Raw genomic sequence first — 18,350 nt, forward strand, 5'->3', positions numbered from 1 at the left:
TGTTTAACAAAACACATTTGTTTAAATCGCTTTAAAAATATGTTTATTTTAGGGAAGATGTGATTTTATAAATATTTAACATTATTCCAGGTTTTTTTATCTTCTAACTCTGTGTGTTGTCTTACTGCGAGCTGAACCTTCTTCCATCTGACATTTGTGGTGAAACTTCATTTTTGTTTGAAACTGAAGTGTTTTCCAATTGTGTTTTTCAATTCACATTTTCTTAAATAACGCACTGTCATAGATTTCTCAGCCAAGTTCAATCAGCCGTGATCAATTCTGGTGCTTTATTTTGTGCTTCGTCTGTTCCTGTTTTGCCTTGCTCATAATAACCCAAGGGCACGTTCGTTAATTTTAAGCTGAAGCCCGTTGCAGCCTTGCATGCTGGCTGGGGAGAGAGCAGTGTCTGAGGGCCTGGATATCAATAAGGCAATTGGCTTAGGAGCAGAAGCAGCTTTCCCAGTTGGAGGGCAAGCTTCATTTTGCATCGCTTGCAGCATTGAATGATGCATTAGGGCAAGCTATACCTCTGTGCCTTGCCTGCACACACACAGTAGTGGGATTGCTGGCTGCTGGGCAGGGATGGTGACGTGCACAGTGCAGGTCGTGCCTGGTAACACCAGTGCAAATCAAAACTTCCTTCTTACAAATGTCAGCCCCTTTGCAACTTGTCTGTCTTAGCCTTAACTTCTTAACAACAGCATTCTGCCACAAGTCGTTGGATGACTTCTTTGAATCAGCAGATCTCTGCAGAGCAGCCTTGCAGTTGTCCACAGCTGGTTTGCAGAGGATGGCTGAACAGTTCATGCTCAATGTGGAGCTGGACTTGAGTGTTGTTCCTGGGGCCAAGCAGCTGTGAGGCCACAATTCGTGTGTGGTTGAACTGTGGTTCACACTTCTTTGTCCCAACCCATTTTTTATTTGCTCATCTCCACCATGAGGTTGTGGAGATGCCCCAGGTCTAATCAGGACTACAGGAGCTGCTTCATGCTTAGCCCTGTGCCTTCCCAGGTCCTGTCCCTTCCCCTTCGTGCAGATTTCCTGCCTGACTGAGCTGTCTTACATCTCTGTGGCCAGAGGACATTTTGCATTATTATTGTAGTTTTGTCGTGCAGAGATTGCACTCATTAGGCAATGCAGGAGAACATTGTGTCTACTGGATTCAGTATATCTTTATTTCTTTAACTAGATAAAGCATTTAGCATGAATCTGAAATTCTTCAATTTATTTATTTTTTTTCCAAAATCAAACTGCCATTGAAGAGCGGTGCATGAAACATACTTCTTTGCTTATGAATTTCTCATTATGAACTGCACCGACAGCATTTATGTTACAGCTTCAACCGACTTCATGCTAATTGCATTATATTGGAATCTAATAGCTATTATGCACATTATAATGGTTTTATCTGAAACCATTTGTGTCCTTTAAATGTTCATCTGGAGGCAGTGAATGAATGCCTCCTCCTGCTTGTCCCGTGGGAGGGGTTCTGTGGGCTGCCCAGTTTGGGAATACATCCCTTCTTTGCGCTGATGTTTTCCTGGGTTCCACAATGGAGACACTCTGCTACAGAAGGGTATTTTTTTCCCACATTCTTTTATATTTTGTTTCATCTTCAAGCTAAAAAACGAAACAGAAGAAGGAAAACACTCTGAATTTCCTTTAGGTTCTTCCTGATAGGCTGCAGATGTGTACATTGCCTCCAGGATGGGCACTACAGAAGGATGCATGCCCCATTGGTTTTCTAAGACACTTTGTTTCCTTTCCTTGTTCCTCATGTCAGTCTTCTACATGTTTATCACGTTGAGTTTTTATTTTTAGCAGGATTAATATTGTGCAATTCCATTTGTGCTTGGGATTAATTTTAATAATTGTTTTCCACGCAGCCTTACGAAGGCTTAGCAAGCAGCACCACAGAAAGCCTCTGCTGATCCGCAAACTGGGATTACAGAGGAAGGATGGTTTCTTTCCCGACTCTTTTCAAACATGACATTTCTTGCAGATTAGGGAAAATGCAATTATTCTGCTCTCCTACACCATGCAATTGCCATGGATGTGCTTTATGTAACCCCTGACCATCTGCAGAGGGCACTGCCCAGGTGCTCATTGCAGGGCTTCCTGCTGCATTTGGCCTGAGTGCTGTGAAACAGGACAGCTAGCATGGAAAAGCTTTCTCTCACATAAGGGAAAGTTATTTATTCATTTCTCCTTCTTCCACTTTTTGTCTGATTCTCTTGAATCCACGTTTGCTGTATAAAATCGACCCCACAGCACTCAAGACAATGAACTTCACAAGCAATGTGTGGCAGAACTTAGGATGTGATTAATTTGCACTGGCTGGGGGGAAATGTTCTTCCTCACAAGTGATGTCTGAGAAATAAGAAGCAGCAGGCCGAGCTTGTCTTCCTTCTTTGGAAGCGCTCAGCTGCTTTGGATGCAATGGTGTGAGATCTGGGGAGCTCCTCCGGCACCAGTAGCCTTCAGAAAAACACCTTCATTAGAGAAGGAGCAGGAGGAGAGCTGCTTTCTCTAAGCAATGCCTGTGGAATGCTCTCAGGATGGGCAAACTCAAAAGATGCAGCTAGAAGGAGATGCTGCAGCATTCCTAAAAGCTTCGAGGAGGTCTTTGTGCATCTCCATCATTTCCTTCTACTTTGAACAGCGCTGAGTTAATTGCCAGGTATTAAATATTTATAGATGATATCACGGAGCATTGCTGCATGCTGCAGGCCCTCCCCTGGTGCTGCTGGGCTGCCAACAGCTCACTGCTCCACTACTCACAGCCCTGCTGCCTCATTGGGCTGGGTTAGCAAACCACACAAAGGCCAAACACAGCCCATGGGACTGCAGGTTCGTGTCAGCTCCTGGTTTTCATCCAACTGGGCTTTGTCCGTGGTCACAATGAAGCATTTTCTTCCTCAAGTACTAACCCTGAGTTTGAGTTCTAAATCGCAAGTAATGCAGCTGGGTAGCTCGGAATCAAGAGGCTGTGCTAAAAGCTCGCCCTTCTTTTCCTGGTTTATTGTATGCTGATAACTTTTTTTTTTACAGTTTTAGTATTGTTTTCTGAATTTTTACATCCACAGATATATGGTAACTGCTGCACTGCTGTGTGTGAATGCTGTGTGCCACTGCAAGGGCAGGATTGAGGACAAAAGCTGTGTCAGAACATTTGTACAGTCAGCCTTCATAGGTTTTTTGCTCTAGCTGGGACTACTGACTTTTTCAAAGGAGAACGTTCTGACTTTGCTATAGAAAACATACCGCATACTCTATAAATACCAACGAGTCTAATGTCTCTGTATTCCTTGGTCTACTAAATTTAATGTGCTTGAATTACTTTTCTGAAGAAGGGTTATTTAGACATATGGAAAAACATCTGTTCAAGGCATAAATAAATAGCGTTTCAGTGGTTATACAATTCAAAAGACCATTCAGGGACTCCATGCCTCAGTCCCTACTGGGAGGGGTGAGGTATGGGAGTGACATCTCCACATCCAGATGTAGATTTGGGACTAACATGTGTCTGGGTCAGATCCCTCCATTGTTAATGGCATTTGTGTCTCTGGAGAACACTAAAGATGACACATTACTCCTTGGATTTCGCTTTCCCTATTCAGGAAATACTCTCCTCCAGCACAGAAGTTGGTAGCTTCACATTTAAGATCTTGGCCATGAGCTGATAGAAGTGTGTAATAAACCTTCCTGCCCTGCAGCAATGCATCCAGACATGGAAATGCCTTGGGAGCAATGAGAGCTGGGGGGGAGTCAGTGTCCTCTGTAGGTAGGTGGGGTTTGGTAAGGATGGGCAAGGGGTGGTGGGCTCTGTTGGCACCATTCAGTTTATAGGGGAAAACTGAATTCTGCACTAGGAGGAAGTGTGGGAAAAGCAAACCAGACATGAGTCGGTGCCATATGTATCAGAGCCGATCAAAGGGTTTAGCAGCTGAATAAAGACTTCTAAGCCAGTTTTTGGAGTCTTAACAGAGCAAAAAAGATGTGGACATCTGTGATGGCTTCTGAAAAAATGTGCTTGCACTTGCTCCCACTCTGTCCTGCCTTAATTCTGATTATTTCTTGGCTAAATGTGTTCTGCTTGCCTGCATGGATAGCGTGCAAGCTACAGCAGATGTTGAGCTGTTTGACCTGAGTCCTCTGCTCTCGGGGTCACTGCTTTTACAGAGAAACCAATGGATTTCAGGTTGGGTTGGTTTTCAGCCTTTATCTCATTTCATTTTCTGTTTAAATTAGTGAAAGGAGGATAATGTGAGCTCCAGCTGAGGATATTGGGGAAAAAATGTAAATCGTATCATCTCTGGGATGAGCAAGTTGGCAGATACTGAAACTGTTAAAACCCAACTAGAAGATATTGTACATAAATGTATTAATGTAGTTGGCATGCAACCTGATGTCCCACAGTCAAATGACATCAACATCCCTGCTTTGTGTTAAGTCCTTTTTTCACATTAATGAGGCACTCCACCTAACTGCATCTCAGCGCCATTGGAAAGCACAGAAGCTGCATTGGTAATTCTAATATTCTGAGTCCAGAAGCTACCACCAGCAGCCAGAGTCTGTCCTAAAACATTTCCATGCCAGAAGAATAGGAACAAAAGGCAGCCATCAGAATTTGCCATCAGATTTGATGACCACTTGTATCTTTTAATTAGAAGTAGTAATTTAGTGTGAATTCCAAGAGAGCACTGAGAAATCTGCCTTTCAGTCATATTTGGACTGTGGAGAAGCTCTTTTCTATACCAGTATGGAGATGGAAGTTGTTGGTTAGTAACTGTCAGTATTACCTAAATACAACTTTCCTTCTTAGCCCACCTTCTGTAATCTTTTCCTATTAATAAGTAAAAGTGGTCTTCAGCAACAGTCTGAAAACTGGAGTTTGAAAACCTCAAATGAAACACAAGTTTGCCCCAGGATGGTGTGGGATGAGCGTGGGACTTGTTTCCATTCAGAGGAAACACGCTGGCTTCTTCTCAAATATGTTTTATTAACTTGGAAATCACTTGGGGAACTTGAAGCTCTTTTAAGTGAAATGTGAGTGGTGCAGATTGGGGTGGGCTCAGCCCCTTGGAGCAGTGTTGCTTCCTGGGGGGATGAGGGAGGATGCAGGATTTGGTGTTCCTGCTCCTGCAGGAGATGTCTGAGATCACTGTGGGTAGAGCAGCCTGTGCTTCCAGGGCATATCCTTAATACATCTCCCCTTCTGTCTTTGGTAACGATTCAACCACATAGAGCCTCCATTTGTGCCACTGGCATTCAGGATTTTATCTTCTTTAGTCTGTGTGATGTTGATTCAAACTCCTTCTAAAAAATCCATGTCACTCAGAAGATGCTCAGTTATGACAGTAGAGGTATAGCAGGTATAGCAGCATCGGATTTGGTCTTGAAGACGTAGCTCTGGTGACACAGCAAAACTTTGGAGTCCCCTACTATGAAAGGACTTCAGTAAGTCATAATACTATGCTGCTTTGTCTATAAAATGCCCACAGCTGTAGCCTCACATGAAGCTTTTTGTATGTTTTATACTGAAAAGCAAAGCAGTGATTTAGCGCCAGCAAAATTACAGTGAGTTCAGTGTGCTATCAGTGGGAATAAAATGCTGATCAAAAGAGAGATTTGGAAAGGAATTTGTCAGTATCATGCTCATAAGCTGTTTTGCAGTGTGCCGAAGCACAGTTTGACATTTGCAGCTGGTTAGTTGTGTGCTTTCAGTTATTTCCCACTCCTATCTTTGATGCAGAAAAATGGCCAAGGAAGTGGTGGCACTGCTGCAGGAGGGCAGCGCGGTAAGACATGGCCATGCAATTCTGCTTCCCTCTGCTGGAGCTGGAGCAACAGCTGTGAGCTGGGGCAGGGCTGAAGGGGTCTGGGAAAGGCACTTTTGCACACATATTGGGGCATGGACCCATTTTTGAGTTGCTGATTGAATTTGGGGGTTCCTTTCTCAAGGTACCCCTCTGCATACAGCACATTGCCGCTCCTCTCCAGAAGCATGTCTTAGCTTTGAGGCCAATCCTTTGCAATTTAATTATAATACATTGCATCCAGTTCTCCTTACAGAAAGTTGGAATTGCTCTAAGAAAAGCAAAAAATTCACTTTCCAGCATGAGTGTAACTGCAATTCTAATATAAACTGTCATTCATCACTGCTTAGCGAATGCAGTGGTAATGCTTTTCCAATTGCCACTTTCTTAATTTTGATGGATTTTGGAAGCAGAAGTGGGTTTTCCCTTTGGAGTTTCACAATTAAGCTACGCCAAGTTTAGTGCAAAGTTCAGTTCTCTTGCAAATAGCAGCCATTATTTGGCAGTTCATCTGTCATATCCTGGCTTGGCTCCCCATGTTTACTATGAAATATGACTGCCAGCAACACTTTGGGAATTATTTAAAGTTTACATTGATTAAAAGGAGATATTTGAAAAAGAAATCTGCGGGATCTTACCTCTGACTCAGTGGTTTACCTTTGCTGAGCAGCACTGACAAAAAGCAGCGTTATTTCCTCAGTTATGCACTGAATGCTTATTTAATATTTGGAAGTGTTGCACTGTATTAGCAATTAACAAGTGATAATTGCAGCTAATAATATAAGCAATTAAGTGGCAGTGTCAAAATAATTATTATTACTAGTATGACTTACAATTGAAGTGTAATCTGTGGACGTGAGAAGCCCATGTTGGTACAGGGAACAACGTTAGTGCATTATCATCTGGGCTGGGTGCATAGGCACCTCTCAGCTTTATGTATTCATTCTCGGACTTGCTTGCAGAAGAATAATTGGATGTTTGGTATTCTTCAATTTACCAAAATTAAAGCAGGTGCATGGGCTTGGAACAGAAAATAGGATGAAATCCTGATGAATTTTCTCTCTTCGTTGTTAGCCTTTAGAATGTTCTGAATGTTTTAGCACTTACTTCTATGAAAGGGATTTAAATAGCTGGGTTTCCTCTCTTTGAGGATTCCATTTCAGCACTAGTTTCAGTTCTGTTTTTCTTTGTCCTCTGACTTTCTGTGCTGTGCCTGGAAGAAGCGATTTTGTGTGTAGAGGATAATAAGGTATCATAGTCACAACATGCTTGCTCTTAAAAACACATAATATATGTATATCTTTTCCCTCTATATAATTACATTATACTCATAAATGCCACTTATGTCAGGTATTAAACATAACTATGAAGATCTCCTTAATCAGCATCATTAGAAGCTGTGATTTGTGTCCTTCTTAGCAACAGACATGCTAACAAGTATAATGTTTAAGAATATATGTTCGAAAGACAATGAGTTCCCAATGAGTTTTGTTTGTAAACACAAAATTAAGGCACAGTTTCATTTGAAAATGTGTATTAAATTGTTTATCAGGCATATATATAGTCAAAGTCAGGTCATCAGATAACCATTTACTAAGGCAGCATTCCCATAACCCCACACACATTGGCTCTATCACTAATAAATAATAAAAGAGATTTTCTCTGGAGCATCTTGAATGCCACTCCATTTAGGTTGCCTATGTTTACAGCATCAATGTGGTTGTTAACAGTTTGCATTTCGTATCTCAGGCTGTGTAATAAGCAGAGCTACTGAAATCCAGTGTCAGTTTGAATCCTTGATGGAAGGTCTGTACTGATCACCTCGATAACAGCTGTATTCTATGTGTGCAGTGACAACTACTGCTTATAGATTCATGTTAAAGCTTAGAAGCAGTGCTGAAAAGAACGACACAGAAGTGCTTACCAAAGCAAGCAAACAAAAAACCTTCACTAAGTATCACACTACTACATTATGAAGGCAAGACTTTGCCATTTCATAGTCATATGTTCAATGTGTTCAATAAAATTGCTGCTGGGAGTTCCCGAATTTCTTGAGGAAGAGCTCATAGCAGAGGAGCCTTATGTTTCTGAGGGAAGAGTTGGCAACTTTTCCATCTTGTATAATGTGTGCTTTCTTTTGATTCATCCTGAAAGCTTTTCTTGGCAAGATTTTAGCTTAGTTTGGTTTTGATGACAATTTAATGGTTCTTTTCTACTACGGAGCTGTATTAATACCAATTAAAACTGTAAGCAGAAGAATACTCTGAGTCCTCATTTTGCAGTTGTATTTGTTGGGATGTTTTGATGCGTGGAAGACCTGAATCACTTCCATTCCCTGCCAGTGCACGGGGCTGTGAAAATCTGAAGGGAAAAAGAATGTTTGCAAAGATTGATTACAAACTTGGTTATATTCTTTTCAATGAAGAAGAGCTGCAGCTCTCCCCAGATCTGATGAATGTTGTGCTGCAACAGCTTTGACTGAAATGCAGAGCTAAACTGTGCTTCCCAAATTTGCGTCAAACCGTATAAGTAGGGCTGGAGGCAGCCCTGAAGGATGTCCAAATACACGCTGTCAGTTCTCTGAAGGGGACCTCTTTCCTTGGAGGGACGGCAGATGGATTTGGATCTATCTGCAGTGTTTGTTTTTAAGGGATTTGGGTGCATTCCATTTCACTAGCCCTAAATTAGAAACCATTTCCAAGCTGCCGGTGGCCTTAAAATGTCCTCACTATAAATTTCTCTACTGGAAAATCAGACAGGAATAGCAGTCGCTGTAAAATATTTACTATGTGCCAAGTTAGAATTTGTTCTCTTTCATCTGCAGTAATGTAAGTGATAAATTTGCAGCATTTCGAGATGATCCCATCTTAAACATTCTTGTTTTACAGTCATTTTACTGCATTTCAGATTAGCCCCTTAACGAACTGCTGCTTCTCTTCTGCTGTATTTTGTGTCGTCATTGAAGAGTGGTGATGATAGATTGTAAATAAACAGATGATAGATGACAGTCCAGCCACAGGAGGAATGCCGTCATTGTGTTTTATGTTTATGTACAGTCAGTAAATGGCAGTTTTAGTGTAGATGAATCATAGGAACAAGCCTCAGCTCACTAAACTGACATATTCTATCTGACAAAACCAAAGCAAAGGAAATATATGAGCTGAGCACTAAAACTGTGGCTGATATATCAACAGTCTTGTAAGGGTTATGAATAAGTCACATGCTGGTATATATTTTTTGGTAGAGTTGGAGGATTTTCAATGGTACATTAAAGATATTCCAATCTTATTTCTTATGACTCATGTATCTTTTTGTTTGTCCTATAGGACCCCAGGAGCAAGCATAAATTTAAGATCCACACCTATGGGAGCCCAACCTTCTGCGACCACTGTGGGTCACTTCTTTATGGGCTCCTCCACCAAGGGATGAAGTGTGACAGTAAGTTCAGTTTTGCTTCATTACCAAACGGTATTTTTAAAAGCACATGGAAACACCTCATAACAACTTCTTCTTTTCAGCGGAAAATACCATTTCAAATGTCAGCTATTTATAGGACTGTTGTATTTCAAGTGGATATTTCAGTTGAACAATAATAATCTAATGAAAACCACTTCTGTTGCTGCGATAGCGCTGCACGGACTTTGATATGAGAGGAATGCATTTGCTGTTGCTTTTCAGGAAACCTGTTTCAGAAGTGGGTGGATGAACACAGTTGAATACTGACATTTCAGTTTACATGGCAGCCAAGATCCAGTATTTCCCTTGTGTTTCATTCATCTTGGAAGTCTACTGCACCAAATTCTAATGATTGACTTAAACCTAAATTCCTTCGTGGCTTCTGCTGGCAGAAGTGATCTGTTTTCTCAGGCATATTCCCAGCAAGCCTTTATTCTGCTTTTACTTTTTTTCTTGCACTTCATTAATATATTTAAGTGTCTGAAGTGGATTATTTTCTTCGGTGTTTCATTCACTGTCCACACTATGTATTGCAGGATGGAAAGTGGCCATGTTGGTCAGTCAGAAAACATTTGGCTGTAATCTGCAAACATTGCCAGCAATTAGAGACAGTAATCTTAACTTTGCACTGCTCATTGTTTGCCGTGGAATTGTATTATTAGTTTCTCACAGCTGTCTGTAACGCTTCTTTATCCACAGCTTGTGATATGAATGTGCATAAGCAATGTGTGATAAACGTCCCGAGCCTCTGTGGCATGGATCACACTGAAAAAAGGGGAAGGATTTATCTGAAGGCTGAAGTCACTGGTGACAAACTGGAAGTAACAGGTAAATGACTCCTGTTGAAATGCTGCAGGATTTTTGAAGGTGTTGTATGCACTGTGAGCTGATGTGCTTTGTTCAATGTCTTTGGGCACTGAAGCCCGTGGCAGAGTGTTTCCTTTTGGAAGCATGAGGATTTCATTCACTGGGTCCTTGGATCCAGAAACATTTTGAATCAAGAAGTGCTGCATTAGCTGGCATTCTGAAGAATCCTCATGCTTAAAAAAGATAAAGTGAAAGTGTAAAGATGTAATAATTGCTTTAAAAAAATCAGGAATGTTCATTAGAAAATGGCTGTCATGTCGATTTCCCTCATAGGAAGCAGCACGGTGGGATAGCTGACCATTTAGGAAGCTAGCCATCATCTTCAGAACATGATAAATGCTCTAAACTTGCATCAGCTAAGGAGGGATTTCCTGTATTTCAGAGTATTTAGTAAACAAAGGAACTTGGACTCAATCCCAAATATTACTCCCAGTGTATTATAAAATAGTTATAATAGGAAGATCATATTCTGTGAGGTTAAGGTTAGCAAGATAGGGAGAAGGGAGAGAAAGGAAGGAAGGAGAGGGCAGCAGTCTTTTCCTTGGAAGCACTTCTCCCAGGGCTTTTCAGTCGTCTTTGGCTTCTCTCACCCACACACCCTGTCTCATTTCCAGCTGAAACTGCAGAAAAACATACGGAAAATGTATTTTGCAAGTTGAAGGACCATTTTGTCCCCCTACATAGATGTGGTGCTCACCTAGAGCAGAACTTCCTTGTTTCATTGACAGAGATCAGATTTTATCACTCAGGATCCACTTAAGAATTTGTATTTACAGCCTATGATTTGTTTGCTCTGTGCGTGCTTTCTGTTTAACTGGGGTCAGCTGATAATTGGCTCAGACACCTCAAGTTCAAAGCTGGTAGTGAACTTTATTGCTGGTTTTTCCTTTCTGTTGGACACAAATAACACAAAGCTGTTCTTTGCTGATCGGGATGCAAAGTATTCAGAGGGAGAACTCAGAGTAGGAATTGGATGCAATTGATGTAAGGAAATTAGGTCAAACCAAGTCTGTTTAATCTAAAGTCAAGATGAAAGTAGAATTTCTTTTGACTCAGAATTCTCTTCCAGGAAATGTGAAAGACATGCTGTAGTTGTCAAAAACAAAGTAAGGGATGAGCTAGCGTCTCGTGGCAAGTGACCAGCACTGCTCCTTCAGCAATACATCTTAACACACCGTTATGCTTATTACGTGTACACAAATACATCTTGGAAATTGGTTTTGTGAGCAGCTGAATTCACAAAGACCACGCAGAGAAGCAGGAACTCAGGACACTGTTGTTGCAGATTCAAGGGCAAAGTTATGGCAGGACAAAGTAGGAGGTTTCCCAGAACATCTGCTTTTCTGTCTTTACTTCTTGATGTGGTTGTTGGCAATCTGTGGATGTTGAGCATTGTTCCATTGCGTCCTCATTGCTGATTGAAACACTTAGAGCCCAACTTCTGCTTAGCCCTGGAGTGGTCAGGCGGTCAGACTGATGATATCTGTAGGTCCCTTCCAATTGAATGGTTCTTTTCTACACCAGAAGGATGTTCTTTCTACCTCCACACTTATTTGGGGAATGAATCACAAAAGGTACCATACCCCTTGTAGGCAGCATAAAGGAAATCAGGCCATCACGCTGGATTTTCACAGCTCACAGAAGCATTGAACTTCTCTTGTGTCACAATTAATTCATGGTTTTATTATCTCTGCATCTGAATACCTCCAGATTCTTCTGTCAAAACTTGTAAAAAGCACTGAAAGGGAGAGGCACGATCAAATTTAGTTAGCAAGGATTAGAGTGGATCCCAAGTGGTACTTAATTGTAGCTCACTTTTCAGATAGCATCCTGTGGTGTAGGAGAGGTGAATTTGGCCAGGATGCTGTCATTAGGAGAAAGGTGCTTTCACTTTTTGGTGTGAGTGCACTTGGAAAATGCTTTTATTTGTGTTCTTGTAGATAAAATACATTAGCGGCATTCAGTTAGTTCATGAACATTGCTAACCCCAAATTTCTAACTCGGTGTATCTCCTTGTACAGCATCTCTTCTGAAATGTTTACTGACAAAACATCTGCAGATCCTGGAGCTGCCTTTAGGTTCAGGAAGGGATTTAATGTCTAGGATGTATAGGAACTGCTCTTGGGTTTGAGCCTTTGCCAGATTCTTCTTCAAAAGAATGTCTCTGTAGGTGTTGAACTCCTTCAGCTCAATTCCTTAATATCTGTGCTCTGCATCCTGTTTTGGCTGTTAATTGGTTCCTGCTGAGCTCGTGTTCCTGTAGCCAGCCTTAAGTGCCTGCAGAACAGTCATGCTGTTCGATGCAGACGTGGCACTCCGGTGGGCATCTTGCAATTCCTTCTGTGGGCGGCTCTGCTTCCTCACTGGGAGGAAGGAAGGTGCCTTGTGCTGAACAGCAATGGAGAGAAATGTGCCTTGGGGAAAGTCATTGCTTGGTGCATAGCAAGTGGTGATTGCTTCTGTGTAACAGCTGAGAGGGTGTTGCAGTAGCTTTTCTTTCCAAAAAGGGCCACAGTACGTGCACGTTTACTGACTATTTTCCCAATAAAGTAGGGTAAATAATGTTGTTGTGGGTTTTTTTTCCCCATTGAGTGCTAGGAAAGAGGCCAGATGGAGCTGGCCAGTGGTTCAGCCAGATTATCTAAAATATCAGAGCACTCGGGCACATTTTGAATTCAACTGATCCTGGAACTGTCTCAGTCCTACACATAAATATATTTAATGCCGGTGTGCTTCCATGTGAACTTCCAATGTGCTTCAGGTCCTTGGTGTGGATGCCTAAAGGTGGACAGTCATTCCTTTCTGCATGAGTGCTACAGACTAGGAGTGGGAGGTTTGTATCAATATCCTCTGACAAAATCTCACCACCTCCCCAGTGCCATTTTCAGTCCTCATTTACGTGGCAGTTCTTAAATATCAGCAGTTCATTTTATACCTACTACCTTGAGAGCTGGCTTTGGATGTTAATACGTTATTGCAATTGCTGTAAATCAACTTGTCATAGGAACTCTCTTAATTGCTTTTTTCCTGACATCACTGAATTTGTGACCCTTCCATAGAATGGAGTATTGGGATTTTGCTTTTAGGTGTTGTAAAGCTGTTTCTGCTGCTCTTAATCTCTGTTGTTTCGCATTGAAATTTCCCCTTCCTGGTGTGTGTTACAAGTTTTGTCACCCTTACACTTACTCACCAGCTCACCATGTAACCTGGGTTCCTTCTGAGCAGTTTTGCAGGTGGCTGAATCTCTTGTTTTGATCTTTATTTTATCTTTGAATTATTTTTATAGCGAGCAAACAACAACCTCTGTGAGAAAATAACCCCATCTGGCGCAGTGACACATAAAAAGCCACCACGCTGTTAGGATCCCAGGAGCTGGGTCTGACAGCAGCTGCCCTCCCAGCAGCAGTGAGCTGCAGGTGCTGCTGAGGGCAGGGTGCCACGATGCTGTCAGCCATCGCACCCCACCGTTACATCAATGTTATTAAAACACTTGCATATACACACAGCCCAGAGCTCCCAGGTTCCAAAGAGTATTTTTCAGAGCTGATAGAATAGAGAAAATGTGGTTTTATTCTGTGATGCTTCTGTGATTTAAAAGAGGAAACCTGGCTGTGATTTCTGGAGGCTGGGAGCACAGAGCGGGCTCCAGCTATCACCTCCCCAGGAGTTCTGCACTCCCTGCTGTACGTATTTCAAATTATTTATGAATGTCTGATGCTGAGCTACCCTATGGCACTGCATATTAATGTCCCATCATACTGCTTGCCATGGAGACCCGGCTGAGCAGCCTCTGCCCAAGGAAGCTGGAGAGGGGAAGTGGGGAGCTGCTGCAAATTGCCGGACGCTCACTGGTTGTTTCCTTAAAAGACTCCACACACACTCTCCTAATTTCATCTGTGTTTGCCTAAGTCATTAACAGTGTCTTTCTTTGTTAGCGTTAATCTCATAACATTCTGCAGCTGATTTTAAAAGGAAAACAAGTGAGTGTTCGGGAGAGTTGACCAGCAGTTATGTGAACTCCCTATGAAGTGATCCCGAATAATTTGCTGGCGTGTGGGAGGCATTTTTAATAACTCAAATAAGAATGGCATGTTTTACCTCACCAATACCTTCTGTGTTCTCTGGCATTCCCCGAACCTGCAGGGTTGCTGTGCTGATTGCACATAGGGCAGTGCCTTTCATAAAAGCCATCCCCTGTAGCAAATGAGTATTTGCCATTTCAGTCATTAAATTTTCTTTACCGTGAAAAAACAGTAAATGCATAGTATGGAAAAGAAACAGTCGTTGTTCGTCTGCATGCACGTAAAAAAAAACCAGCCCTCAAATGCTTATTTGCATAAGAATTTGAACAAATTGGGATTAGGAATTTAATAAACAACCCCTTTTCAAGCAATTTGATATAGCAGCAGTCAATGTTTGTGTTAAGGCTTGTGTCTTATTATGTAGCTGTACTGCCCAGTACTCAGTATTCTTTTATGAAGGTAATTTTTATAGAGGTAATCTGATTTTAAACATAAAGTACAGATGCCCTGGTGAGGTTTCCAGCTGGAAATGAAAGCAGAGAACCTACTGCAGGTCTTATTAAATAGCATTAGAGTTGATGGTACCCTTTTATTAGTTGGAGAGACTGTCTTAATAAAAGACAGAGGAACGAAGCGTGATGGAACACCAGTTCATTTCTCATTTTGTTCTCGGGAGGAAATTAATTCCTCATCCATTTCTGTATGTAAGTCACCTGTGAAACACGGGCATCCCCACAACCTATGTTCATATGATGGCATCTATGGGAGGCAGGAAACTGGGTGTAATGAGCATCTTAGGAGATGTTCTTAAGAAAATCAGCAGGGGAATGGTTATGCAAAAGAGAAGTCCCACATTGAGAAGCCCTTTTAGTGGCCAAGCACTGTGTGGAAATGGTCTGAACAGCAGGATTTGGGGGGATTCGGTTGTACATCTGTAATTGTAATTCACTAGAGCTTTACTGCACATAGACAGAGACTCTGAGCTAACAGTGTTTTCCCTCTTCTTTTGCTTCACTGGAGACCTTCCCTGGCAGGACCTTTTTCAAAAGCATCTATTTGCATTCACTGGGAGATTTCTGCTCCTCTAAGTTGGCTGCAGGGAGCAAAAGATTGGCAAGCAACAGTTGCTGTGTTTAGTAAACCATTTTATCATCAACATTTGAAAATTCAAGGAAAAGGCAGTTGTGAGTCATGAAAAGGAATTGAGTGAACTTGTGCTGCAAGTAGTTCTGCTTTTTTTTTTAGGGACAGAAGCATTTCTTTGCTCATTCCTGTGGCTAAATCTATTTGCTGACGGCTCAAGAAGTTATAAATCCATAACTGTGTATTGTTTGCAGTGTTTGACCCTTTCATTCCGTGAGAAAAGTTGACGTGTTGCCATCCAAACTCTGAAATCTGCCTGAATTTCCTCTCTTCACACAGAGTGACAGTTGTTCTCTGCCATCCCACTCTGTCTTATTTAGATATTTATTTAAAGAACGAGTACCTAAGAACCAGCTCTATGTTTGCATATCTTTACACACTGGAAAAGTGAATATCCCAATTTTAGGCACAGCTTCTGCATGCACCTCTGTAATACCAGTGACACATATCAAATGGAAGAGTCATGAAACAGCCCATATTTTCTGCTGATGAGGCACTTATGATCTCTTCTTCATTAACAATAAGGAGGAAGGTGGTCCCTTTTCCTTGTGGCTCATTGTCAACACGGGCACACTTGATTTGTTGGAAACTTGAGCATACACTTCTATTCAGTCCCTGTTTGTCTGTGTGTATTCTCAGTCCCCATTAAAGAGTCAAACCTGGACAAGTCGTTAGGGATTTAGCTCATACCAGCTGCCTTGTTCAGTGCAGAGGTCATCATCGTGATTGACAGAAATCTGGCATGTTATAGTCTATGTTTCTTTCCAAGTTCATCTTGGTACTGAGTTTAATTAACTACTAATTGTAAAGCAACAAGAGTTTGCTTGTTATCCTTGAAGGTACAACAGAATTCAGCCTCGGTTCAGTCATTTTCCTGGAGTTATTTTTCATTTAATTTTGTTTCAACTACGCATGAGAGAGAAAACCTATGATGGGAAGGGGGTACCTCTGCTTCCTGCCATCCCTCTTATCTGTCTTGGTAAGGATGGGATGCTCTCAAAAGGATGGACCAGCCATCAGGATGTTAATTCCTTGTGAATGATACTTAGCAAGATATCATCATGCCATTTCCTGAAGACAAAGTGCTCCCAGTTGGAAATGGATGTCTAAGGGTGCTAATTACACAGACAAAAATACAAACGGGCCAAATAAGGAGCGAGATCTTGACTACTTCAGCAGCCTGTATTTAGTGTACGTTGCATCTTTCTTTCCCAGCGCATCTTTGAGCTTCACTGCTTTTTGTGCTTAAAGGGCTTTTTCCTTATTCTGTGTCTCCTACAAAAGAGGAGCAGCCTCACACATGCTGTCAGTGGTGTTTCCCAGGCTCGGCAACACGAACAGACGCCGATCCGTGTCAGCCCAACTGGTTTGGGTGGGACGGCGTTTCACAACGCCTGAAATCCAGCCTGTTTGTGAACTTCTGCAGAAGCTGATGGCAGAATGCCATTGACACATAATAAAACCGTACACGCCGTGCATATAAACGTCGTGTGGGCGTCGTGCTGGTCCTCTGCAAGATGGAGGGAGGTGCTGCCATGCTTATCCACTGTGATAACTCCACTCTCTGCAGTGACTTCTGAGCTGCCCAGTGAAGCCCCCACAGCTGTGACAGCAACCTCAACCAGTGCCCCAAACACTGCTGAGCTACTGATAAAGGTGATCAGAGCCCACCATTGCCTCTGCTCCTTGTTCCACAAAGGGATGTGGCTGTGTTGGAAGTGTCCCACAGGCAGATTGCTTTCAATTCTCATCTCTGGCCATCAGTAGCAACATGAGGGCTATGAACTCACTTTGTGCTCTTCTGCCATTGTGAAAATAGAAGCTACGTTACCATTTTTGTGAAGGCAAAGTTAAACTCATCTTCCCTGTGCTTTTACTTTGGGTGCCATCTTGTGACAACTCTCACAGTGATTCCAGCTGACAGCTAACGGGCAATGAATCCAAGGGAAGTTTAGTACCAATAACATGTTGTATAAAACAGCCCTTCTTGGAAATCTGTTCTGATCCAACTATCAGCCTTATAGAATTCAGCTGATAGTTGTGGAACCTAAGATTGATGAGTAAATAAAAGCACACAGAAATGCTCCCTGCTTAGAAATGTATAGAGATAAGCTCGGATGTTTAATCATTCCATTCCAGGAAAGAGCTGCCCAGGAGCTGCTTCATTCTATTTGGGAATGGCTCTCATCTCCTGTCACTTCTCCCTACCAGCCTTACAAATACAATCAAGTGCAACCTTACTTTACTGTTTTCTTCCATGCCAAGTCTGACCACATGAGTTTTTTATCTTACTTGTTTTATCTTTCAATGTATTTCTTCAGATTTGGTTTGACTTGTTACTGTGTTGTTAACAGTGATTTTTAATCCCATGCAAATCTGCACTCTGTTTTATATTGACAGTGCGAGAAGCAAAAAACCTAATTCCCATGGATCCAAATGGGCTTTCAGATCCTTATGTGAAACTGAAACTTATCCCAGATCCCAAGAATGAAAGTAAACAGAAAACAAAAACCTTCCGTTCCACCCTGAATCCACACTGGAATGAGTCATTCACATTGTAAGTTTAACCCCTTTTAATGCATTTTCTTATGCGTTGAATCATTTATTTGAGTTTTGCATTCAGAATGCTGTTTCTCTCCTTTTCAGTAAATTAAAACCTACAGACAAAGATCGACGGCTCTCTGTGGAGGTGTGGGACTGGGATCGAACAACCAGGAATGATTTTATGGGCTCTCTTTCATTTGGGGTTTCAGAGCTCATGAAGATGCCAGCCAGTGGATGGTAAGAGTTTCTAAAAAGAGTTTTAAAATAGTATTTTTTCTTCAGCGTAATTTCTGTATCTCATATTCACTGAAAACACAACTACAACTGGGAAATATGGGCTATAGATAGCAAAGGAAGATAATGAAAGGAAGCTTTCCTTTTGTTATGTTCATGAAGCTTCTGCTGGAGCCAGGAGTTGCTGCAAACTCATGGCCTTGTGATACACATTTTATTTTTATCTCAAGTATGATATACTCATTATGAAGCATATCAGCTATGT

General features: G+C 41.8%; 1 protein-coding gene across 4 annotated transcripts in view; it reads left to right on the plus strand.

Annotated features, from left to right (window-relative positions):
- The window catches only part of PRKCA (protein kinase C alpha), a 103,815-nt gene that overhangs the window by 52,918 nt on the left and 32,547 nt on the right, over positions 1 to 18,350 (plus strand). For all 4 annotated transcript variants that reach the window (XM_015879946.3, XM_015879947.3, XM_085522988.1 and 1 more), the window contains exons 4-7: positions 9,146 to 9,257; positions 9,975 to 10,103; positions 17,708 to 17,864; positions 17,954 to 18,088. In XM_015879946.3, the coding sequence (XP_015735432.1) occupies positions 9,146 to 9,257; positions 9,975 to 10,103; positions 17,708 to 17,864; positions 17,954 to 18,088 (533 nt within the window). The remainder of the gene's footprint in view (positions 1 to 9,145; positions 9,258 to 9,974; positions 10,104 to 17,707; positions 17,865 to 17,953; positions 18,089 to 18,350) is intronic.

This window comes from Coturnix japonica, chromosome 23, assembly GCF_054131305.1.
Source record: "Coturnix japonica strain WE chromosome 23, WE-NBRP24, whole genome shotgun sequence".
In the NCBI taxonomy this organism is placed as follows: Eukaryota; Metazoa; Chordata; class Aves; order Galliformes; family Phasianidae; genus Coturnix; species Coturnix japonica.